The following is a 25,238-nucleotide window of genomic DNA, read 5'->3' on the forward strand; positions in this document are numbered from 1 at the left end:
TTTTTGCAAGTATTCACTGAAACAGACATGACAGAAGAACTTTATTTAAAAAAATCTGGATTTTATAGCAAGACCTGTTACTTGCCATAAATATTTCTTTTATCTGGTGAATCTCCTGAATCGGGTGGTGGTCCTTTTGTGAGATATAGCCCCCTCTTACTTGCATATAAATCAACTCTTCTTGGTAAACACGCCCACTTGGCTAAAAAGACTAGATTTATAAAAAGGGATGAACTCAGGAATACAGGTGCAGGGGCAAAAAAATAAAGAACCCCGGATTCGGGAGAACAGCGGCATTTACACAAGGTGGAAAAATGACAATTTATTGCAAGTAACTGGTCCTTATTAAGTGTTTAGTGCATTGTGCCACCTAGTGGCCAGAATGAGTAATGCAAAGCATCAGATTGCGTCTGTGCAACCACATATATAGATGGGAGATTAAAGGGATTTTTATTAGTATGAATCTAGTGTATTCATGAAAATCCACCCCCCTGGACTGATGCCAGGTAAAAGTAATGAAATATTTGACATTTTTTTTAATTTTCCTGATTTATTTGACTGATCTGTCGTGTTCTGCGTCTTTTAGCGCCGGTGTTGGACGGACGGGCACATTCATATTGATAGACGCTATTATCGACATGATGAATGAAGAAAAGAAGGTGGACGTTTTCGATTTTGTTTTGAAAATCCGAGGTCAACGGCCCCAAATGGTGCAAACCGATGTAAGAAAACAACAAGAATGTGGCCTATGTGGCATCACTAAATAATGATAATTGTTCTTTATTCCAGTAGTCTCCAGCTATCAGCGGCATAGGATTCTCCAGCCGATGCAAAACTACAACTCTCATCATTGTTGTGATATTGCAATAGAAGGGTAGTCACAAGTTAGAGATCACTTCTGTATGTCACATAAGGTGCCTTATAGTGGTAGTGCCTCTATTGGCCAGCAGCTGCAAGAGAGTCCTGACATCCTGGAAGATGGTGGTCGGCGGCAGGATGCACCTCTGAAGGCTTAGTTGGTTTTATAGAGATCAGATCTGATACTGAGCCCCAGATTCCCTTGCAGAGACACAGTTGAATGGGGATCTCCTGGCTTCCTACAGCCACCACTAGGGGGAGTTTACAGTCAGTGTATACACAGTATGCAGTAAGCTTCTCAGCTCCCCCTAGTGGTGGCTGCAGGAAGCCAGAATGTCATCATGTAGATCAATGTCTATTCTAAGGATTAGGAGCTGGATGAGCGGATAGTAAAGTTTTTTATGTGTTACTCTTTTATAACCTCTACTATTCTGAAGTGATTTTCTATCATTCTTTCAGATGCAGTATTCATTCATTTATCAAGCCTTACTAGAATACTACCTCTATGGTGACACGGAGCTCGATGTGGCCTCGTTAGAGAAACACCTTCAGACGTTGTACAGTCCGGCGCCGCACTTTGAGAAAGTTGGTCTGGAACAGGAGTTTAAAGTAAGCTACTACCCTTTACTTTAGGAACTACAGGATATCACATATATCACACATATCATAGCCAATTTTATTATTTCCATAGGGGATAAGGCACTATCAGAGAGTCTGGCATCAGCTTAAAGTGGCCACGTCCATCAAATAAGTGGCAGCTAAACCTAGGAAACATAAGATTGGGCATATTGGTTTTCAACATGCCTGATCTTTTTTCCTTTCAAAGGTCATAAACTGCCGCTTGATACATACAACATAACCAGATTACTGACTGTAATAATTGTTGACACTGATCCCATAAAAAACTGCCATCATGTTCTCCACTTTATTTTTTATACCTCCAGTTTAAAGTGAAATAATTGCATATCCTGTATATTTGAGATTGTCATTAGCTTCCACCTATCAGTTGATTACTCTATTACTGTCCCACATACACATGCATGCTCCACTCGGCTGAGCGTACATGCTGTTTCAATGGGGAGGGGGTAATAAGACATTGCAAGACAACTCTCATGTAAGATCAGGTCAAAAGGACCTGGGGAACATCTGCTGTCATTGGAGAGTCAGGACACCTCTACACATATGACACCTCTATATATAGAATTACATTTTTCTTTCTTCCATTATTTTTTATATTTCCGGAGATCCCCTTTAAGATAAAAACTAGTTTTAGAGCAACATTTAAGTGAAATTAGGGGTGTCGCCTGCACTGAAACCTTGCTGGTTATTCGGATTGCCATATTAGGAATTCTCAGGTATTTTCCACTGATTTTTATGTAGTCTCCCGGCAGTAAAGGTTAAGCAGATACTAAACAGAAGACGCTCAACCACATTGTGAATGGGTGCATTGTGTGCACTGTGTAAAGCCGAGCACCAATTACAGTGTGAAAACGTGGGAGGATGCAGAACTTACAGAGAATGTGTGACGTATGGGAAACTGTTTCCATGACGATAGAACTCTTAAGGAGATTGTTTAATATTGGTGTTCTGAGCTATGTACTTACAATTCAGCGACACTGTCCATAAGTCTCCTCTTGTATTGAATTTTTAACTTTCTGGTGTAGATTGTGGTGTACATATGTTGTGTGTCACCTGGAGCGATAGACCCTGGAACCGTCTGGTGCGCAAAATCAGTTCTTGAGCACCACGGACAGGTGGTGCTGGTGCATCAGGACTGCAGTGATGGTGAGAAGTGGTGTGGAAGATGTAACATGCTGTAAAGGAGAAGCTGGTGTAGCAGAACTGGAACAGTGATGACTGAAGCAGAACTGGAACAGAGTTGACCAATGTAGCAGTGCTGGAACAGTGTTGAGTGATGTAGCAGCGCTGGAACAGTGTTGAGTGATGTAGCAGCACTGGAACAGTGATGAGCGATGTAATAGTCCTGGAACAGTGATGAGCGATGTAGCAGCCCTGGAACAGAGTTGACCGATGTAGCAGTGCTGGAACAGTTGATGAGTGATGTAGCAGTGCTGGAACAGTGATGACCAATGTAGCAGTGCTGGAACAGTGATGAGCGATGTAGCAGTGCTGGAACAGTGATGAGTGATGTAACAGTGATGAGCAATGTAGCAGTGCTGGAACAGTGATGAGCGACATAGCAGCGCTGGAGCAGTGATGACCGATGTAGCAGTGCTGGAACAGTGATGAGCGACATAGCAGCGCTGGAACAGTGATGAGCGACGTAGCAGCGCTGGAACAGTGATGAGTGATGTAGCAGCGCTGGAACAGTGATGACTGATGTAGCAGTGCTGGAACAGTGATGACCAATGTAGCAGTGCTGGAACAGTGATGAGCGATGTAGCAGTGCTGGAACAGTGATGAGTGATGTAACAGTGATGAGTGATGTAGCAGCACTGGAACAGTGATGACCAATGTAGCAGTGTTGGAACAGTGATGAGCGATGTAGCAGTTCTGGAACAATGATGAGCGACGTATCAGCACTGGAACAGTGATGACCGATGTAGCAGCGCTGGAACAGTGATGAGCAACGTATCAGCGCTGGAACAGTGATGAGCGATGTAGCAGCGCTGGAACAGTGATGAGCGATGTATAAGCGCTGGAACAGTGATGAGTGATGTAGCAGTGCTGGAACAGTGATGAGTGATGTAGCAGTGCTGGAACAGTGATGAGTGATGTAGCAGTGCTGGAACAGTGATGACCAATGTAGCAGTGCTGGAACAGTAATGAGCGATGTAGCAGTGCTGGAACAGTGATGAGCGATGTAGCAGCGCTGGAACAGTGATGAGCGACGTAGCAGCGCTGGAACAGTGATGAGTGATGTAGCAGTGCTGGAACAGTGATGAGCGATGTTGCAGCGCTGGAACAGTGATGACCGATGTAGCAGTGCTGGAACAGTGATGACCGATGTAGCAGTGCTGGAACAATGATGAGTGATGTAGCAGTGCTGGAACAGTGATGAGCGACATAGCAGCGCTGGAGCAGTGATGACCGATGTAGCAGTGCTGGAACAGTGATGAGCGACATAGCAGCGCTGGAACAGTGATGAGCGACGTAGCAGCGCTGGAACAGTGATGAGTGATGTAGCAGCGCTGGAACAGTGATGACTGATGTAGCAGTGCTGGAACAGTGATGACCAATGTAGCAGTGCTGGAACAGTGATGAGCGATGTAGCAGTGCTGGAACAGTGATGAGTGATGTAACAGTGATGAGCGATGTAGCAGCACTGGAACAGTGATGACCAATGTAGCAGTGTTGGAACAGTGATAAGCAATGTAGCAGTTCTGGAACAATGATGAGCGACGTATCAGCACTGGAACAGTGATGACCGATGTAGCAGCGCTGGAACAGTGATGAGCAACGTATCAGCGCTGGAACAGTGATGAGCGATGTAGCAGCGCTGGAACAGTGATGAGCGATGTAGCAGCGCTGGAACAGTGATGAGTGATGTAGCAGTGCTGGAACAGTGATAAGTGATGTAGCAGTGCTGGAACAGTGATGAGTGATGTAGCAGTGCTGGAACAGTGATGACCAATGTAGCAGTGCTGGAACAGTGATGAGCGATGTAGCAGTGCTGGAACAGTGATGAGCGATGTAGCAGCGCTGGAACAGTGATGAGCGACGTAGCAGTGCTGGAACAGTGATGAGTGATGTAGCAGTGCTGGAACAGTGATGAGCGATGTTGCAGCGCTGGAACAGTGATGACCGATGTAGCAGTGCTGGAACAGTGATGACCGATGTAGCAGTGCTGGAACAATGATGAGTGATGTAGCAGTGCTGGAACAGTGATGACCGATGTAGCAGTGCTGGAACAGTGATGAGCGATGTAGCAGTGCTGGAACAGTGATGAGTGATGTAGCCGTGCTGGAACAGTGATTACCAATGTAGCAGTGCTGAAACAGTGATGAGCGATGCAGCAGCGCTGGAACATTGATGAGTGATGTAGCAGTGCTGGAACAATGATGAGCGACGTAGCAGCGCTGGAACAGTGATGAGCGACGTAGCAGCGCTGGAACAGTGATGAGCGATGTAGCTGTGCTAGAACAGTGATGACCGATGTAGCAGCACTGGAACAGTGATGAGCAACGTATCAGCGCTGGAACAGTGATGAGTGATGTAGCAGCGCTGGAACAGTGATGAGCGATGTATCAGCACTGGAACAGTGATGAGTGATGTAGCAGTGCTGGAACAGTGATGACCAATGTAGCAGTGCTGGAACAGTGATGAGCGATGTAGCAGTGCTGGAACAGTGATGAGTGATGTAGCAGTGCTGGATCAGTGATGACCAATGTAGCAGTGCTGGAACAGTGATGAGCGATGTAGCAGCGCTGGAACAGTCATGAGCGACGTAGCAGCGCTAGAACAGTGATGAGTGATGTAGCAGTGCTGGAACAGTGATGAGCGATGTAGCAGTGCTGGAACAATGATGAGCGATGTAGCAGTGCTGGAACAGTGATGACCAATGTAGCAGTGCTGGAACAGTGATGAGCGATGTAGCAGTGCTGGAACAGTGATGAGTGATGTAGCCGTGCTGGAACAGTGATTACCAATGTAGCAGTGCTGGAACAGTGATGAGCGATGTAGCAGTGCTGGAACAGTGATGAGCGACCTAGCAGCGCTGGAACAGTGATGAGTGATGTAGCAGTGCTGGAACAATGATGAGCGACGTAGCAGTGCTGGAACAGTGATGAGCGACGTAGCAGCGCTGGAACAGTGATGAGCAATGTAGCTGTGCTAGAACAGTGATGACCGATGTAGCAGCACTGGAACAGTGATGAGCGATGTATCAGCGCTGGAACAGTGATGAGTGATGTAGCAGTGCTGGAACAGTGATGACCGATGTAGCAGTGCTGGAACAGTGATGAGCGATGTAGCAGTGCTGGAACAGTGATGAGTGATGTAGCAGTGCTGGATCAGTGATGACCAATGTAGCAGTGCTGGAACAGTGATGAGCGATGTAGCAGCGCTGGAACAGTGATGAGCGACGTAGCAGCGCTAGAACAGTGATGAGTGATGTAGCAGTGCTGGAACAGTGATGAGCGATGTAGCAGTGCTGGAACAATGATGAGTGATGTAGCAGTGCTGGAACAGTGATGACCAATGTAGCAGTGCTGGAACAGTGATGAGCGATGTAGCAGTGCTGGAACAGTGATGAGTGATGTAGCCGTGCTGGAACAGTGATTACCAATGTAGCAGTGCTGGAACAGTGATGAGCGATGTAGCAGCGCTGGAACAGTGATGAGCGACGTAGCAGCGCTGGAACAGTGATGAGTGATTTAGCAGTGCTGGAACAATGATGAGCGACGTAGCAGTGCTGGAACAGTGATGAGCGATGTAGCAGCGCTGGAACAGTGATGAGCGATGTAGCTGTGCTAGAACAGTGATGACCGATGTAGCAGCTCTGGAACAGTGATGAGCAACGTATCAGCGCTGGAACAGTGATGAGTGATGTAACAGCGCTGGAACAGTGATGAGCGATGTATCAGCGCTGGAACAGTGATGAGTGATGTAGCAGTGCTGGAACAGTGATGACCAATGTAGCAGTGCTGGAACAGTGATGAGCGATGTAGCAGTGCTGGAACAGTGATGAGTGATGTAGCAGTGCTGGATCAGTGATGACCAATGTAGCAGTGCTGGAACAGTGATGAGCGATGTAGCAGTGCTGGAACAGTGATGAGCGACGTAGCAGCGCTAGAACAGTGATGAGTGATGTAGCAGTGCTGGAACAGTGATGAGCGATGTAGCAGCGCTGGAACAGTGATGAGCGATGTAGCAGTGCTGGAACAGTGATGAGTGATGTAGCAGCGCTGGAACAGTGATGACCGATGTAGCAGTGCTGGTACAGTGATGAGTGATGTAGCAGTGCTGGAACAGTGATGACCGATGTAGCAGTGCTGGAACAGTGATGAGCGATGTAGCAGTGCTGGAACAGTGATGAGTGATGTAGCCGTGCTGGAACAGTGATTACCAATGTAGCAGTGCTGGAACAGTGATGAGCGATGTAGCAGTGCTGGAACAGTGATGAGCGACCTAGCAGCGCTGGAACAGTGATGAGTGATGTAGCAGTGCTGGAACAATGATGAGCGACGTAGCAGTGCTGGAACAGTGATGAGCGACGTAGCAGCGCTGGAACAGTGATGAGCAATGTAGCTGTGCTAGAACAGTGATGACCGATGTAGCAGCACTGGAACAGTGATGAGCGATGTATCAGCGCTGGAACAGTGATGAGTGATGTAGCAGTGCTGGAACAGTGATGACCGATGTAGCAGTGCTGGAACAGTGATGAGCGATGTAGCAGTGCTGGAACAGTGATGAGCGATGTAGCAGCGCTGGAACAGTGATGAGCGACGTAGCAGCGCTAGAACAGTGATGAGTGATGTAGCAGTGCTGGAACAGTGATGAGCGATGTAGCAGTGCTGGAACAATGATGAGTGATGTAGCAGTGCTGGAACAGTGATGACCAATGTAGCAGTGCTGGAACAGTGATGAGCGATGTAGCAGTGCTGGAACAGTGATGAGTGATGTAGCCGTGCTGGAACAGTGATTACCAATGTAGCAGTGCTGGAACAGTGATGAGCGATGTAGCAGCGCTGGAACAGTGATGAGCGACGTAGCAGCGCTGGAACAGTGATGAGTGATTTAGCAGTGCTGGAACAATGATGAGCGACGTAGCAGTGCTGGAACAGTGATGAGCGATGTAGCAGCGCTGGAACAGTGATGAGCGATGTAGCTGTGCTAGAACAGTGATGACCGATGTAGCAGCTCTGGAACAGTGATGAGCAACGTATCAGCGCTGGAACAGTGATGAGTGATGTAACAGCGCTGGAACAGTGATGAGCGATGTATCAGCGCTGGAACAGTGATGAGTGATGTAGCAGTGCTGGAACAGTGATGACCAATGTAGCAGTGCTGGAACAGTGATGAGCGATGTAGCAGTGCTGGAACAGTGATGAGTGATGTAGCAGTGCTGGATCAGTGATGACCAATGTAGCAGTGCTGGAACAGTGATGAGCGATGTAGCAGTGCTGGAACAGTGATGAGCGACGTAGCAGCGCTAGAACAGTGATGAGTGATGTAGCAGTGCTGGAACAGTGATGAGCGATGTAGCAGCGCTGGAACAGTGATGAGCGATGTAGCAGTGCTGGAACAGTGATGAGTGATGTAGCAGCGCTGGAACAGTGATGAGCGATGTAGCAGTGCTGGAACAGTGATGAGTGATGTAGCAGTGCTGGATCAGTGATGAGCGATGTAGCAGTGCTGGAACAGTGATGAGTGATGTAGCAGTGCTGGATCAGTGATGACCAATGTAGCAGTGCTGGAACAGTGATGAGCGATGTAGCAGTGCTGGAACAGTGATGAGCGACGTAGCAGCGCTAGAACAGTGATGAGTGATGTAGCAGTGCTGGAACAGTGATGAGCGATGTAGCAGCGCTGGAACAGTGATGAGCGATGTAGCAGTGCTGGAACAGTGATGAGTGATGTAGCAGCGCTGGAACAGTGATGAGCGATGTAGCAGTGCTGGAACAGTGATGAGTGATGTAGCAGCGCTGGAACAGTGATGAGCGATGTAGCAGTGCTGGAACAGTGATGAGTGATGTAGCAGTGCTGGATCAGTGATGACCAATGTAGCAGTGCTGGAACAGTGATGAGCGATGTAGCAGTGCTGGAACAGTGATGAGCGACGTAGCAGCGCTAGAACAGTGATGAGTGATGTAGCAGTGCTGGAACAGTGATGAGCGATGTAGCAGCGCTGGAACAGTGATGAGCGATGTAGCAGTGCTGGAACAGTGATGAGTGATGTAGCAGCGCTGGAACAGTGATGACCGATGTAGCAGTGCTGGTACAGTGATGAGTGATGTAGCAGTGCTGGAACAGTGATGACCGATGTAGCAGTGCTGGAACAGTGATGAGCAATGTAGCAGTGCTGGAACAGTGATGAGTGATGTAGCAGCGCTGGAACAGTGATGAGTGATGTAGCAGCGCTGGAACAGTAATGTTGCAGTGCTGGAACAGTGATGAGTGATGTAGCAGCGCTGGAACAGTGATGAGCGAAGTAGCAGCACTGGAACAGTGATGAGCGACGTAGCAGCGCTGGAACAGTGAGCGATGTAGCAGTGCTGGAACAGTGATGAGTGATGTAGCAGTACTGGAACAGTGGTGAGTGATGTAGCAGTGCTGGATCAGTGATGAGTGATGTAGCAGCGCTGGAACAGTGATGAGCGATGTAACAGTGCTGGAACAGTGCTGAGCGACGTAGCAGCGCTGGAACAGTGATGAGCGACGTAGCAGTGTGTCATAATTATAGGGGATAACTCAGGAGACTCTTTGCGTGGAACAAGACAACTACAGGACACAGTTTTATAAGTGGTAAAGTCTATATTATCACACGGTGATTCAAACAGGTGCAGAGAGAAACTCAAGTCCACAACACTTGGTGCAAATATCAAATGCAGCTCAGCAGTCTATAGGAAACTTCAGAGGAAAATGCAATCATGCAGAAAGTCTATGAAGCACAGTTATTCTTGAGGATACTTGACACGAATAAATCCTTGTCTTAGTCCAAACACAGATAGATAAGCTTATAAGGCAGTTCAAATAATATCTGAGCTCAACCAGGGAGGCCTGGTTAATAGTCTCAGGTTTTTGCAGAGCAGCAAACAGCTTACATGTCCAGCAAATGCAGATGGAAGTAAATACGAGCAGCAGATGAAGGAGGATTGCTGGAACTGGTGTATGCAGCAGGAACTCAGAGCAGAGTAACAGGATCACCACACAGGTTCACAGGAGCAGGTATATAGCCAGGGAGTAATCAGAGGTCAGGAGCTGGATGCAAGGCAGAATACTCTAGCACAGACTGAAGGCTGGGGTGGAGTTTTATAGCAGGAAGACACAGTGCACATGAGACCAAAGACGCCATCTTTGAAAAGGGCAGTAATGCACAAAAGGTAATAAATGTTCAGAGTCCTGACACAGTGCTGGAACAGTGATGACCGATGTAGCAGCGCTGGAACAGTGATGAGCGATGTTTCAGTGCTGGAACAGTGAGTGATGTAGCAGCGCTGGAACAGTGATGACCAATGTAGCAGTGCTGGAACAGTGATGAGCGATGTAGCAGAGCTGGAACAGTGATGAGCGACGTAGCAGCGCTGGAACAGTGATGACTGATGTATCATAGCTAAAACAACAAAGACAGGAATAGAAGAAATTGTTGCAGCAGTTGCTGATGTAGCAGTGCTGAAACAACAATGACCAGAGGAACAGAGTTGTCGCAGCGGTGACTGATGCAGCTATACTAGAACAATGATTAATGGAATATCAGTTTTGTGGTAACAAAGTTGAACTGATGCAGTAGGGCTGAGTTTGCAGTGGTGGTACAGTGTAGCGGGCAGGAGCACCAATTACCAGAATAGCTTAAATGACCTAGAAGTGTGAAGTCATTGGTGTGTGTCAAGTTAGAGAAGGAGACAGAACCGGCTGTAGATGGGATGTAATGCATTACTTTGCTCTGGACTTGGAACAGTTGATTAACAATATAAAAGACATGGGACCCCAAGCAGACATGTATCATAGAGCTCCTGTGCACTAATGCAGCTGTAGCATGGAGTCTCACCTTCCTGCCATGTGCCATTATTAGTGGTGTCTTCCTATGGTGGTGTCTTCCTATGGTGGTGTTTCCCTGTGGTGGTGTCTTATGAACCTTCTTATGTGGTGGTGTCTTCCTGTGGTGGTGTCTTCCTATGGTGGTGTCTTCCTATGGTGGTGTTTCCCTGTGGTGGTGTCTTATGTGCCTCCACAGGCAGGACATTACTGCTACACACCTGGATTGTGCTTGGTATTGCTGCACAACTAAAATGAAGTGAATGAGATTCTGCTGCAATACCACACACAGCCTGTGGACAGGCGTGGCACTATTTTATTTTTTTAAAGCAACAATGTTTTTCTCATACTGGGCAACCCCTTTTAGCAAACATTGTCTAATGTTAATTATCTGTAATTTCGATGTAAAACGAACCTTAATTGTGTCTACACTCCTACTATCTGTTTTGCTTTTCATTAAATCCAGGTTAGTCATTAAAGATGAAATCTCCTTTTAAGATGTGACAGTCCAGATCTTAATTTGGTGTTTACCTTGTAGTAGACAGACTTGCACGGACAAGCAGCGCTGCTCCCAGGAGTCTGCTCACGTGGCGTCCCGCAGCACAGATTGTCTGGTTGATAATGAACTCTGTGTGCTATTAGGATCGTCAGGGCCATACGCCCCACGTGTATACTGGCTGTGTGGGGCGCTGCAGCTGAGCCCTACTCACTCCAGTGGAGCGAAGATGCAATTCCAGATACAGCCTATTGAAAGGGGTGGCGCTGTCTTTTAAAGAAAGTTTATTATATTTTTCTATCCTTCAAAGTTAATATTTGTAATACTAATCATGAAAAGCAGCTTTTTGCATGAAGTTTCAACATTAACATCCAGCAAAACATTTTACAATAGAAACTGCATGCATTATACTAAAGATTTCCCTGACATGATGAGGCTGGTGTACTTACTGTAAAAAATCCATGTCATAATGGCTACATAATCCATAGTCCATTATAATACTGGGCAGGGTGTGCAAATAAGGATAATTCAGGTATTACTATTTGGATTATCAAAGTAAGTACACCAACCACATCAAGTCTATAGATCTATTCAATAATGTATGCAGTTTGTATTGTGAAATCTGCCAACAGATGGCCACCTTATATGAGTTCTCCAGGACTTAGGATAGGATAAATGTTTGATCAGTGAAGTCAAACCTTGAGAACCACAGCACCCATAAGGACGAGGAGCAGTGACGCTATCCGGCTCCTTTCAGCTAATGGTGTGGGACCCTACGGAAAGGTCACCATCACATGCATTTTATTTTAGCGATGTGTATTCACACCAGAAGTACACTGATTTTATTTCTTTTTTATATTTGCAGAAACTAACAAACGTCAGAATAATGAAAGAAAATATGAGGACGGGGAACCTGCCGGCCAACATGAAGAAAGCCAGAGTCATCCAGATTATCCCGTGTAGGTTTCATTGGATCTTGTTATGACTTAGTGTACCCAAACAAAGAAACAAAGGTGGCGACCACTACACGTAATTGCTGGGATCTCCTATAGCCAGTAGACCATATGTGTACAAACGAACAAGAAAAAGACAGGCTATGTAGAAAGGGATCACCAGACTGAATCAGATTATAACAAATACATATTTATGGATGAACAGCTACACACAAAATTACATAAAAACAATTAAAAAGTCAAAAAGACTACAAACAAGATCAACCCCATCAGGAAATGCATAGGAAATATAAACATAACTCAGAGTGAAATACAAAATAATCAAACACTCTCTACAAAATATCTTAAACAAATCCCCACAATACAAAATATATATATACAGCCAACATGGGTATTTATGAAGCTATGTTGATAAAATCATCCCACTCTAAATTATAATCAAAAGGACTAATAATCATATAAAGTTGAATACTACAATAAGATTATATCAAAACCCATGAAAATGACAGTAACTTAGAATACGAATAGCATGTCACTAGGGAGAAGAGCAGATAAAGGTTAGAGCATACCTACAACGAGCATATAATGATGCCAATGGTGTGTGTTATTGTGAGAGTAAAGCAACCTGAATAGGCAAAAAATACATGCTCCTGTTGGGGCAAACAACGCCCAACGCGTTTCGCCACTGGCATGTGGCTTCCTCAGGGACAAAAATTAGATTTTTCTTTTAGCAGTGGAGGGGTTAATTTGCTCAGTTGAGAGCTCCTGGAAGCTTTCCTGCATTAAGGCTCTCAACTGTTCACTGTTAGCTACTCCCATCTGTTATATAATCTGAGCTCTGGCTAGCACTCATTGTCAGAGTAGCTTCATGCTGCCTGGATAGGAGATGGTGGTTTGTGGTTGTTGTTTGAGAAGGCGTTTGGTGGATATATCTGTGACTGTTGCTAGGTTTTTGTTGGGTGCTAATTCCCCTCCTCCTACTTTGGTTTTACCCCATCCTCCACTCCCCGGTGTTTACCTCTGTTGTTTGTGTGAGTATATTTGTATGATTGGTATTTTCCTTTATCCCTGTTTGTATTACCTTGCTAGTCTGTTTGGTGTATTACGGTACACTACTACTCCCCTCTTCCCTGGTTGGGGAAAGGGTATAGACTGAGGGCGGATTCAGGAGCTAAGGCAAGGTACGTGGCCCCGGTGATTTCACCATTAGAAGTAATCCGGGGAACAGGGCCTCCTAGCGTTGGGCACAGGGAAGGAGGGCTGGTCCCGGGACACCCGACAAGAGAGTCGTGACGCATGCTGGACGTTTCTAAAGGAGAGTTATAAGAAGCTAAAACAAATACAATACATGGGGATATCTAGGGAATAATGGTAGAGAATTTTAAAAAGTAAATCATAAAAATGCTTATGTCTAATAGATAGGAATGGTGAGCTAGGCCTTTAGTTATCGGGCAACCCCTTTACAAAATTAAACCTGTTATCAGGCCAAGAAGAAGACTAGAGCTAAGTCTAACTTTATGATCTGGTGTATGCAAAGGAAAACGAAAATGCAATTCATAAATTTACTTCTTCACCTCAAATGAAAATAATCTCATATTTATTCCTCGAATAGTTGTAGCCAAAAGTAATATTTGGTGACCATCAGGGGGCAGCTATAGGTGGAGCAGAGGTAGAACCTGAGCTTGGATTACCAAATAGAACATGGTAGGAGAGGGTTCAAGGCTTTTAATTTTCGCCTAATATATTTACACCCATGATGGCCACGCATTTTAACGACCATGGTTATCTTATATATTTTATAAGAGAATCTGTCACCAGCATAAGGCTATGTGCACACGTTCAGGAATGTCTGCAGAATTTTCCTGAACAAAACCGGACTTTTTCTGCAGGAAATCCGCAATGCGTTTTTGTCGCGGTTTTTTTTTGCAGATTTTTCGCGTTTTTTTCCAGAGCTTTCCAATGCAATAATATAGCGGCAAAAACGCAAAAAATCCACAAAATTAATTAACATGCTGCGTTTTTTTTATCGCGATGCATTTTTTTGCGGAAAAAATGCAGCATGTGCAAAAAAATTGCGGAATGCATTGAAATGATAGGATGCTTAATGTAAGTGGTTTTTTAGCATATTTTCCATGGAAACCGGCCGAAAAAAACGCGAAAAAAAGTGTAAAAATCCTGAACGTGTGCACATAGCCTAATATAGGGGCATAGATCCTGATTCCAGTGGTGTGTCACTTACTGGGCACCTTGCTGTAGTTTTGATAATCTAATGGATGGACCCATATAGTTCAGTCAGATCCTGTGTGAAGGGTCACCACAATGTTCACAGATGTTATTACTGTACCATGACCGCCATAATGGATGTATGATACCACCCTAGACTTTAATGTTAAAATCGTTTTCTGGTGCTTTAAATCCTATCAGATGATTTCAACCGGGTGATTCTGTCAATGAAGAGAGGAGAAGAATACACAGACTATATCAACGCTTCCTTTATAGATGTATGTAACATATCATTATCTTTTCCTTATAAAACGAACCGAAATCTATAACCACCTTGTTATGTAGGAATCAAAATAATTACAATTTTTAAGAGGACTTGGCACTTTTTAGAAATATGTATTTTTTATTTATTTTTTTTTTATCTGGTGTTAAACCCGCTGTTTCTCCTGATTCCGGCGTTGTTTTTCTTTTGTTCCTGTGCCTCTCCTTTCCTGAGATATGGCCTTTTTCTTCCCTGTAAATACATGAAGCCTTGTTAGTCAAGTGGGCGTAGTGATCGGCTCTTCTCTGTGGGCGTCTTCTTCAAGACCACACCCAATTGTCTAAAGTGCTTGACTTAAATACCGAGAGGAGGAGGCCATATCTCCGGAATGGAGAGGCTTAGAAGCAAAAGAAAAACAGTGCCGGATTCAGAACGGCGACACTCACACCACGTAAAAATGTTCATATTTAGCATATATGTTTGGCAAGTGACAGGTGTACTTTAAATTAATAACATTTCAGTGTATTATCTTTGAGCAGTAAATATGCATAAAACATAATAATTTATATTTAAAAAAAAAGCGTGATAACTCTGGAAATACTTTTGTTAATACAAATATTGTTTTATCTGGAGTTACAGCCTGTATTATAGTTTTAAGTTGTATTCACAAGGTTCCTGGTCGCTACTGGAAATAGTCGACAAGCTTGTGGCCAGACACACTCGTAATATAGATGTTTCCATGATAATTGAAACTTCTGTTCTGCTCTGTAGAAGGGACTTTCAGAGACTACAATCTTCTGAGTGTGTCTAGGAGATCCGCTATGCCCTTCCTCTTCTTCCTCATTATCCTATACCTTGATAAAAGAGAACTGGCTGCAGCAGGAGCCTCTCCCCTATGATCGGTTAAGAGTCGCCACTTTTCTAAGCCCCACAACCTTAGCAGTTCACTAGTCCAAAAATGGTACGGGATCAACCAAAAATGAATCCTTGCGTTCTCTGTAGGATTTCTTGTATATTTTTTTTAGGTGACCATATAAGTTACTTCTCCTGATCTCCCCCCATACACATGAACGCTGTGCGTTCTCAACAGGAGGGGAATAAGAACCTGCCAGACTTATCTCTTGAGAACAATAGATCAACTAGGTTGAAACCCAATGTGTAATTTATTTATTTTTCTCATCAAATGCCATTGACACCCACCTCTTGTTTCTAAAGCATAGAAAAAAATCTTGCAGACTCACTGTGTGTTCCTTTTAAGCCTTTCCAGACTGTCCACCATCTTTTGACATTGGGCAGTGCGACCGGGTCCTGAGTCTGCAGTGATGTCTGTTGTCACCTGCAATCCAGCTAGAAGACAGACGCGGTTTATCACGGCTCCTGTCTTCTCTTTTGCCATCTGCTATACATAGCACTTAATGAGGGCTAGGTAGTAAATAGAAGCACGTTGATGAGGATTCTATTGGACTCGGAGATTACATGTTTGCCAAATGTCTACCGAACATACTAAACAAAGTCCCTGGATTCTATCAGACCCAGGTCAGCCCTGCCAGTTACTTCTGTCACTATATACAGATATGTTTCTTATAACTGGGGCTAATGGATGCCACACTTAGGGCTCAGACAGCCGGCCGTATTTCTCGTGCGAGGATTACATCGCAGTGCACGGACTGGCCCAGAACCTCTCCTGATCTGAGCGCGACAGCATAGACATACATCACGACGGTCAGTCCGAGGATTGCGATGCGATCCTCGCACGAGAACTACAGCCATCTGTCTGCGCTCCTAGGCTATGTGCACACGTAGCATAAACGGATGGAGAAACTTCTGCACCATTTCTGCAGCTCTTGGCAGGGAAAAAACGCAGCTGCAAAAAGGTGCATTTTTGCCACGTTTTTGGTTTGCCCTGCATTTTTTTTACTGATTTGAGTGAAGTCAACGGTGAAAAACGCAGGCAGAGAATTGACACGCTGCAGATTATTTTCTGCATCAGATCTGCAAGTCACAAATAAGCAACTTCAGGTTTCTCATTTACTTTGCTGGCATCGGGATTGCTTGAGGTTTTGCAAGCAAATCTGCATGGCAAAAACGTACCAAATCTGTAACCTCTGCACAAGAGTGAAAAACGGAACACTACAATTAAAAATATTATGTTAAGAGAGATCTTTATAATGAAAAGATATAAAAAATAATCTCAAGGAATAAACAGTTGTTGTTCCAGCGTCTGGTAAAATAGTTCTTTTCTTATTTTAAGTCCATAAAAAATATACAAAAATTACAAAGGTTGCCTAGACAGGGCAAGGGAGCAGGACGCGTTTGAAACGCTCACCTGCGTTCTTTATCCCAGCTGTGATAAATGCTGGCAGCAGATTTGTATATGATCACTGGGGCGGTTTTTAAAATGGTATAGTTTTGGGGGGGTTTCGAATATATAGGACCACCCAAAGTCCCTTCAAAATTGAATAGGTTCCGAAAAAAAAAAAGTTGTAAATTTTCTGTAAATTGACTGCTACATTTGTAAACCTTCTTAAAGTCTAACAAAATAAAGGAACATTTTACAAATGGTGCTGATGTAAAGCAGACACGAGGGAAATGTTATTTATTAATGTTTTTGTATGGCGTGAAAATTTGAATTAAAGGGATAATCATACAAAATTTGCAAATTTTTAGAAATTTCTGATTTTTTTTTTTTTAATAAATTAACACAAAACATATCGACCTAAATTTACCACTAACACAAAGTATAATGTGTCACGGAAAAAAAACAGTCTCAAAATCACTGGAATATGTTGAAGGATGCCAGAGTCATTACCTAATAAAGTGACACTGGTCAGATATAAAAAAAAATTGTCCTCATCCTTAAGGGGTTAAAAAACGTTCCTGTGCTGAGATAATCTTATAAATGTGCCCCTGTTGTGAACTGTGTAATGGCTGTGTTTGAACGTGCAGGAACATGGTCTGATCATACCCCATCTCACCTCATGACCCCATCCCATCCCACCTCCTCCCCAACCTCACCACCCCACTAATCCCATCCCTAACCCATCTCTTCAACCTATCACTAACTTCTGGTACCTTCCCCTCTGTTTTCAAACATGTCACAATCACACCTATCCTCAAAAAGCCATCCCTTGACCCAAGCGCTATGTCCAGCTATCGCCCCATATCTTTGCTCCCATTTGCTTCCAAACTCCTTGAGCAGCACGTCCACACTCAACTTTCCTCTCACTTTGCATCTAACTCTCTCTTCGACAACCTACAATTTGGCTTCTGTCCCCACCATTCCACTGAGACTGCCCTGACCAAAATTACTAACTACCTGCTTACAGCCAAATCTTACAGACAATTCTCTATGCTCCTCCTTCAAGACCTGTCCTCTGCCTTCGACACAGTTGACCACTGCCTCCTACTACAGATCCTCTCTTCCTTTGGTGTCAAAGACCTTGCCCTATCTTGGATCTCCTCATACCTTGCCAACCGCACATTCAGCGTCTCCCACTCCCACACTACCTCTTCATCTTGCCCCCTCTCTGTTGGTGTCCCTCAAGGCTCTGTCCTAGGACCCTTACTCTTCTCAATCTATACACTCGGCCTGGGACAACTCATAAGGTCCTATGGCTTCCAGTACCATCTATATGCCGATGACACTCAGATCTACCTTTCTGGCCCAGACGTCACCTCTCTGCTCTCCAGAATCCCAGAGTGTCTATCAGCCATATCCTCCTTCTCCTCTCGTTTCCTCAAGCTCAATGTGGACAAATCTGAACTAATTATCTTTCCTCCATATCCCACATCTTCCCTACCTGATCTATCTATCAAAATAAATGAAATCACACTTTCCCCTGTCTCCAAAATCCTCTGCCTTGGAGTATCCCTGGACTCTGCCCTGTGCTTCAAACCACACATCCAAGCTCTCGCCACCTCCTGTCGCCTCCAGCTCAAAAATATTTCCAGAATCCGTCCTTTTCTCAACCCTCACTCTACCAAAATGCTTGTGCATGCCCTAATCATCTTCCTCCTCGACTACTGCAACATCCTCCTCTGTGGCCTACCTTCTAATACTCTCGCACCCCTCCAGTCCGTCCTTCACTCTGCTGCCCGACTAATTAATCTCTCTCCTCGCTACACTCCTGCTTCCCCTCTTTGCAAATCCCTTCACTGGCTTCCAGTTTCCCAGCGTATCCAGTTTAAACTACTAACACTGACCTACAAAGCCATCCATAACCTTTCTCCTCCGTATATTTCCGAACTAATCTCTCAATATCTTCCCTCACGTAATCTTGGTCCTCCCAAGACCTCCTTCTCTCCTGCACACTTATTCGCTCCTCACCCAATCGCCTCCAAGACTTCTCCTGAATATCCCCCATCCTCTGGAATTCTGTGCCCCAACACGTCTGGTTATCCACCACATTTGGATCCTTCAAAAGAAACCTGAAAACCCACCTCTTCAAAGAAGCCTACAACCTGTAATGACCACACGGCCACCTCAGCACCATCGGAGCTACTGCAACCCTCAACGTACTGTCTCCTTCCCCACCATCCTGTAAAATGTAAGTCCGCAAGGGCAGGGTCCTCTTCCCTCTGTACCAGTCTGTCATTGTTAGTTTGTTAACTGTAAGTGATATTTCTATTTTGATGTAACCCTTTCTCATGTACAGCACCAAGGAATTAATGGTGCTATATAAATAAATAATAATAATAATAATAAAAATCATACCACAGCTCCTAGGCCGTGGAGGAAGTAAAAGAGTATACAGACACTACAGCATGGGATCACAGTTGATTCTTTCTTTGAGGTAAAACATTGCTTAAAGTCAGGCAGTCAAATGTTTTACCTCACAAAAAGAATCAGCTATGATCCCACACTGTCCTGTCTGTATCCTCTCTTTTGCTTCCTCACCTGCCCAGGAGCTGTGGTATGATCAGACCATGTTCCTGCATGATCAGACACAGTACACAGCAGGGGTACATTTATAAGATTATCTCGGCACAGGAACTTTTTTTTTCTTTTAACACATCCAATTGTGGAAGTTGTTATTATTCCAAGATCTATTAATTAAAATGTACTTTGTTCTCGTGGAAAACGCCTTTAAATGCATTTTTAATTTTTTAAATATATATACATAAAAATGTGAAGTCGACAGCACTGCAGCCAATAACTGAACTCAGTGGCTCAGCAGCCAATAACTGCTCAGATGTACTGACTGCCTGCAGTGTTTTGAACAAGACAATGATAGACACCAGAAACAGAAACCACAGTGGAAACTCCGTGCTGCATCTGGGGAGAGTGAGTAAAGCACAGTTTAAAAAAAACTGAAGCTGAGGACTGGAATTTTCTGAAATCTGGAAACTGGGCAAGGCTTTCTGCAGCGGTTTCCCTGGATCCAGACCTGAAGCAGTGGCTGCAAATATTAAAGGGGATGTCTGTGATGAGACAACCTGAAAAGAAACATCTCGTCAGCGTGAGAGCGGCATGACCTGCTTTGCCGAGAGATGTAAAACAAGCTGGCGACTGTGCAGGGGCCGGGATCAGTCACTGAGAATGTTGTGAAACAAAAGCTGGAAAGTAGACGGTTCCCACAACACAGGGTGTAACCAGGATTTACTACACGTGTGTCAACATACTAGAGGCTGTAACGTGACACGCGGCCCCCTCCCCCATGTATGCAGCTTCATCTTTTCCCATATGCCTCAAGTGCTGGCGCATTTATATTTTGTGTTAAGATAAGGTTACATTTTTGTAATTAAGTTTGTTTAGAAGATACGGCAAATGTAGACATAACACCGTGTATGAGCGCGGTGGAGCACGGGGGTCATCTCGCCGATCTTCTATGTAATAAATGCTTATCGTGATGGTCGCGGACACTGAAAGTGGTCTCATGTGATACGTCAGAAGTGGTCGGCATGATGATCCCATGTACCATCTGACCCCGATCTGCTGTCTGTAGATAGATAACATGTCTGTGATAGATCAGGCGGTTTTTGCACTGCTGGTAAGATCCTATGAATGGACTCAGGAAAGGAAAAAGATTAAAATACGGCCTTTATTTAGCGCTTAATACTGATATGCTGTATTAATGTGTAGTCTAATGTGCCTGGACCTAAATATGCTTATCTAAACATCACTTTAAAAGGAATCTGTCAGCAGGTTTCTGCCGCCTAATCTGAAAGCAGCATAATGTAGGGGCAGAGACCCTAATTTGAGCGATGCGTCACTTGCTGGGCTGCTTAGTATTTTTTTTTTTTTTTTTTTTTTTAATAAAATCACTTTATCGTCAGCAGAAGATTTTAAGTAGAGGACAAAAAACGATGCTCAGCAGTCTAACCCCGCCCCCATCACTGATTGGCAGCTTTCCGGCTATGCAGAGTGTAATCAGAAAGCAGCCAATCAGTGGTGTGGGCGGGGTTATACAGGGCTCTGCATTCAGAGAACTGTAAGATCTGCAGCAGGAGAAAATTAAAAGTCTTAAATTAAAATGACAGCCTCCATTACGGATCGTGCACAGGTCTGGCCGAATGTGTGGGGTAACGTTATCGATGCTGCTCACTTATGAGGCGGAAGCGAGTAGTTCTGGATGGCAGCGGATAACCTCTTTAAGCCGCGTATACGTCACAAACTGCAAGAAATTCTCAAGAAACTTTGCAGCGTTTACTTGTAGAGTTTTTTTTATATACTCATGATGAATTCCTCTCAATTATTTCTCTTTCCTATTGCTCATTTCTTTTTTTATACTCTATTTTTTTATGCTATAGATATTTCTATACATTGGTAGCATAGCATATGTGTAATTACTACATTACAAGTAACTTATCATAGGATTCATGCATATACAATTATTATATTTTCTGCCTTTATACCATTTTATTTATTTCTTAGGGCTATCGACAAAAAGACTATTTTATCGCAACGCAAGGTCCTCTGCCGCACACGGTGGAGGATTTCTGGAGGATGGTGTGGGAGTGGAAGTGTCACACAATTGTGATTCTCACAGAACTGCAGGAAAGGGAGCAGGTAAAGAGAAATGACTGGAAAGGGCAACTATCAAGCAAGGCAATGCTTTGTGCGTGATATGGTGTCCTAGGGCATAATGATCCATGTAATGAAGATGGAGCTCGCCTCTAAAATACTGTTAATCTGATTATTTTCCCTCCATCAGGAGAAATGTTGCCAGTACTGGCCATCCGAGGGCGCTGTGACACATGGAGAGATAACTATAGAAAGCAAGAGTGATCGTTTACTAGAAGCAATCAGTATCAGAGACTTCCTAGCTACAAGCAGCCAGGTAATATTGGAGACAATTCAGAGCTTTATCTAGAAATGACGCTAAAATAAATGACACTAGACTAAACATGTGCTCAACAATGTCGTTTTGACATTGCTGCGCATTATGTCCATTTTTTTTTTGTGTGGCGGTTTCGCAGTGCTTTTTCAGGTGGATTCCGAAAACAATTCGCCTTAAAAAGATGTTGTGTGAATACAGAATTATTCTGCGCTCACACGCCTTTCCGTATGTCTCCTTCTTGCTAATGATATATGAGTAAGGCCTCAAACAGATGTCCGCTCTTCCACTTTATGTATCTGTGTATTCATATGAGAAAAACAGCTGCCACATAGGTGGTAATGATAGAAACGTGGACCAAAAATGGATGAAAATTGTATACAACACTGACAAAAAATTGTTCGTTTTTCATTCCCTCTAAAGCTCCCATATTGTTGGATGAACAATGGCTTGGCCGATCGGTCTTCTGGCCGTTATCTCGCCCGATTCTCCCATGCACAGTAGTGCTCAGTGGGCCGAGTGTTCTGTATGATACTCTCAGGTTTTGTGACAATATCTTGCATCTTTGTGCCAGGAAAAGGTGCCAAGAGTGAAGAAATGTACTGAAGTAATTCTGTATGAAGTGCTCAGAATCGCTCGAGGCATTTCTCAGCAATCCCATGCTTCAACGTGCATTTGGAAATAAAGCTCAGTAACAGTTTTGCAATACATTTATGCAGGAGAAACAACCACGACTGATTCGTCAGTTCCATTTCCATGGCTGGCCTGAGATAGGAATTCCTGCAGAAGGTAAAGGGATGATAGATCTTATTGCAGCCGTCCAAAAACAGCAGCAACAGACGGGCAACCATCCCATCATTGTACATTGCAGGTGAGTGCAGCCATTCCAGCGTCATGGATTGGTTGCTTATCGAGTCAGTTTCCAAACCTACCTATGCACTTCTTATATTATATTACATTGTTTGCCTACAACTATGGATTAAAGGGTTCGTCTCATTATTATAAATGAGTAAAATTGCAAACTACAGTATGTTAAAACACGTAATTTTTAAATTCACCTCTGTCGAGAATTTATCGCAGCCTGGGAGGGTCACGCAGAACCAGCTGCTGTGATCTTTATGTCGAACAGCTCTCTGCTGCCCCCCATCGTCCGTACAATTACACGATAGGCTGACAAATAATGGAGGAGGCCGCAGGCGGTCACCACTAATGGGTCGGTTATGGGGAAACACCCCCGATTCCAACGCATGGAATATATATACAGTTCTGGCAGAAATGAAGAGACCACTGCAAAATGTTCAATTTGTCTCACATTTCTCTTTATAGGTATATTTTGAGTAAAATATAAATTGTTCATTTGTTCTATAAACTTCTGACAACATGTCTCCAAATTTCCAAGCAATAAATTTTGTTTGTTTTTCTGAAAAGGAGAAGTGGTCAAAATTAAAAAAAAAACCAGTGCTTTCAGACCTCAAATAATGCAAAGAAAACAAGTTCATAATCATTTAGAAACAAGTCAGGAAGAGTTCAGAAATCCATATTTTGTGGAATAACCATGATTTTTAATCATAGCTTTCATTTACAGGTAAGAAAAGGTCGAATTCGGGTATGTGCACACGTCAGGATTTCTTGCAGAAATTTTCCTGACAAAATCCGGACATTTCTGCCAGAAATCCGCATACTTTTTTTGCGCGTTTTTTACGCGTTTTTTGTGCTTTTTTTTTTTGCGGATTTTTTGCGGTTTTTTCCTGACACTCCAATTTCATGGGAAATCCACAAAAAATCCACAAAAAAAGAACATGTTGCTTCTTTTTCCGGAATGCGTTTTTTTTTGCGGAAAAAAACGCAACATTTGCACAAAAAATGCGGAATGCATTCTAAATGATAGGATGCATAATGTATGCGTTTTTTATGCGGTATTATAGCGTTTTTATTGGGGAAATCCGCAAAAAAAAACGCAAAAATTCCTGAAGAAATCCTGACGTGTGCACATGCGCACATGCCCTTCTAGAGGTTTTTTGAGGTGTAGGTGACAGGAGTGGCGAGTGATCGAATGTGGGGATTGAAGGAAAGATCTGGGAAGGAAACAGCTATTTTTGATAATCAACCTTGCGACCACTGACCGCTGAGGGTTTTAGCCCCCAGTTGTGAGTTTTGCCTGGCTGGTTATAGAAAATATATTTAGAAAATATATTTATTTATAGCGCAGGCAGCAGGTGAGGAATATTACCTGTCACTGTTATTAGCGGTAGCAGGTGTAGGCTGATGGGAGTAATAGTCATATCAGCCGCTGCCTGTTGTCATTGTTCTTGCTTGAATATAACTCTCATCATTCTCCCCTGCTCGCACTGATCCTCGGCACCAGGGAACAGCGCTTACTGTACCGCTTCTTCCCGGGCGCCCGTGGTACTGATGAGGCACACGGTTGCCACATGTGTGCCGCAAGTATTACAGACAGGGACACTGACATCTCCGGTACCGGAAATAATCAGGACATGTGGAACCGGCCTAAGAGGTACAGAAATATTGGGGGAGACAACAAGAGGCCCACTTTGACTTTGGTATAAAAGGAGGAAATTAATAATAAAAAGGTTCTATAGCTAAATACACCTTGACATAAAACATGGAAAGAAGCGTTGCCAGATTTGATGTATGATTTGCGTATTCCTTTCTAGTGCTGGAGCTGGCAGAACGGGGACATTCATTGCCCTCAGCAATATCCTGGAGCGAGTGAAAGCAGAGGGGCTACTAGATGTTTTTCAGACTGTGAAAAGTTTACGAATGCAGCGGCCGCACATGGTGCAAACACTGGTGAGTGGAGGCTTGTCTTTAGGAATTCATTATATTAAATGACAAGAAAAAAACATATTTGCACTATAACCCATAAAACTGTCATTAGTGCTGCCCAAGGGCTTGTGCATCTGGCCATCTTGTATGCCCATACAGCTGGATAAGACCCTCGCTGTACATCAGTTTGCCTCATTCTAAGACAAATGGAGGTTGTTTCTATTCTATTTGCATTAAAGGGAGAATATCTTCTTCTATAGGCACCTGAGGCTGTGAAGCAGCACACGGACATTGTGCAGCCACATACTGGGGCGTCATATGGCCTCATTGTATACAGCTACCTTAGGTGCAGGAGAAGCTCTAATTCATAAATATGTTCCAGAAAAATGGCTTAGATGATATATATGAAAGGGTTTCCTTATGGGTTAATTCACCATCCTGCTTAGAAAAGGAATCCTAGGTTAATAATGGAGCGTTCCTCACTCTGGAGGACCCACCAGGTCCATTCATTACATAGACAGCTCATTAAGTTTAATGACCACTGTGTAATGCTTCCTTTCACCTGCGGAGGCACTGCAGGGGATTTTAACATTCACTACTTTTTTTAAATATTTTTTTTACTGTAGAGTACAACCGAATACTGGAACTACCTTATTATCATCTTATCATTGAGAGACACTACCAATTAAAACAGATAACCCATGACACAAAAAGGGGATTCAGGA

The 25,238-nt window shown here is 44.0% G+C and overlaps 1 protein-coding gene across 2 annotated transcripts in view; it reads left to right on the forward strand.

The window, feature by feature from the left end:
• Nucleotides 1–25,238, forward strand: part of PTPRE (protein tyrosine phosphatase receptor type E) — a 192,559-nt gene that overhangs the window by 160,736 nt on the left and 6,585 nt on the right. For both annotated transcript variants that reach the window (XM_077258389.1, XM_077258390.1), the window contains exons 12-19: nt 587–722; nt 1,318–1,467; nt 11,877–11,970; nt 14,389–14,465; nt 21,324–21,458; nt 21,604–21,729; nt 22,446–22,597; nt 24,402–24,537. In XM_077258389.1, the coding sequence (XP_077114504.1) occupies nt 587–722; nt 1,318–1,467; nt 11,877–11,970; nt 14,389–14,465; nt 21,324–21,458; nt 21,604–21,729; nt 22,446–22,597; nt 24,402–24,537 (1,006 nt within the window). The remainder of the gene's footprint in view (nt 1–586; nt 723–1,317; nt 1,468–11,876; nt 11,971–14,388; nt 14,466–21,323; nt 21,459–21,603; nt 21,730–22,445; nt 22,598–24,401; nt 24,538–25,238) is intronic.

This window comes from Ranitomeya variabilis, chromosome 4 (genome assembly GCF_051348905.1).
Source record: "Ranitomeya variabilis isolate aRanVar5 chromosome 4, aRanVar5.hap1, whole genome shotgun sequence".
Lineage (NCBI taxonomy): Eukaryota > Metazoa > Chordata > Amphibia > Anura > Dendrobatidae > Ranitomeya > Ranitomeya variabilis.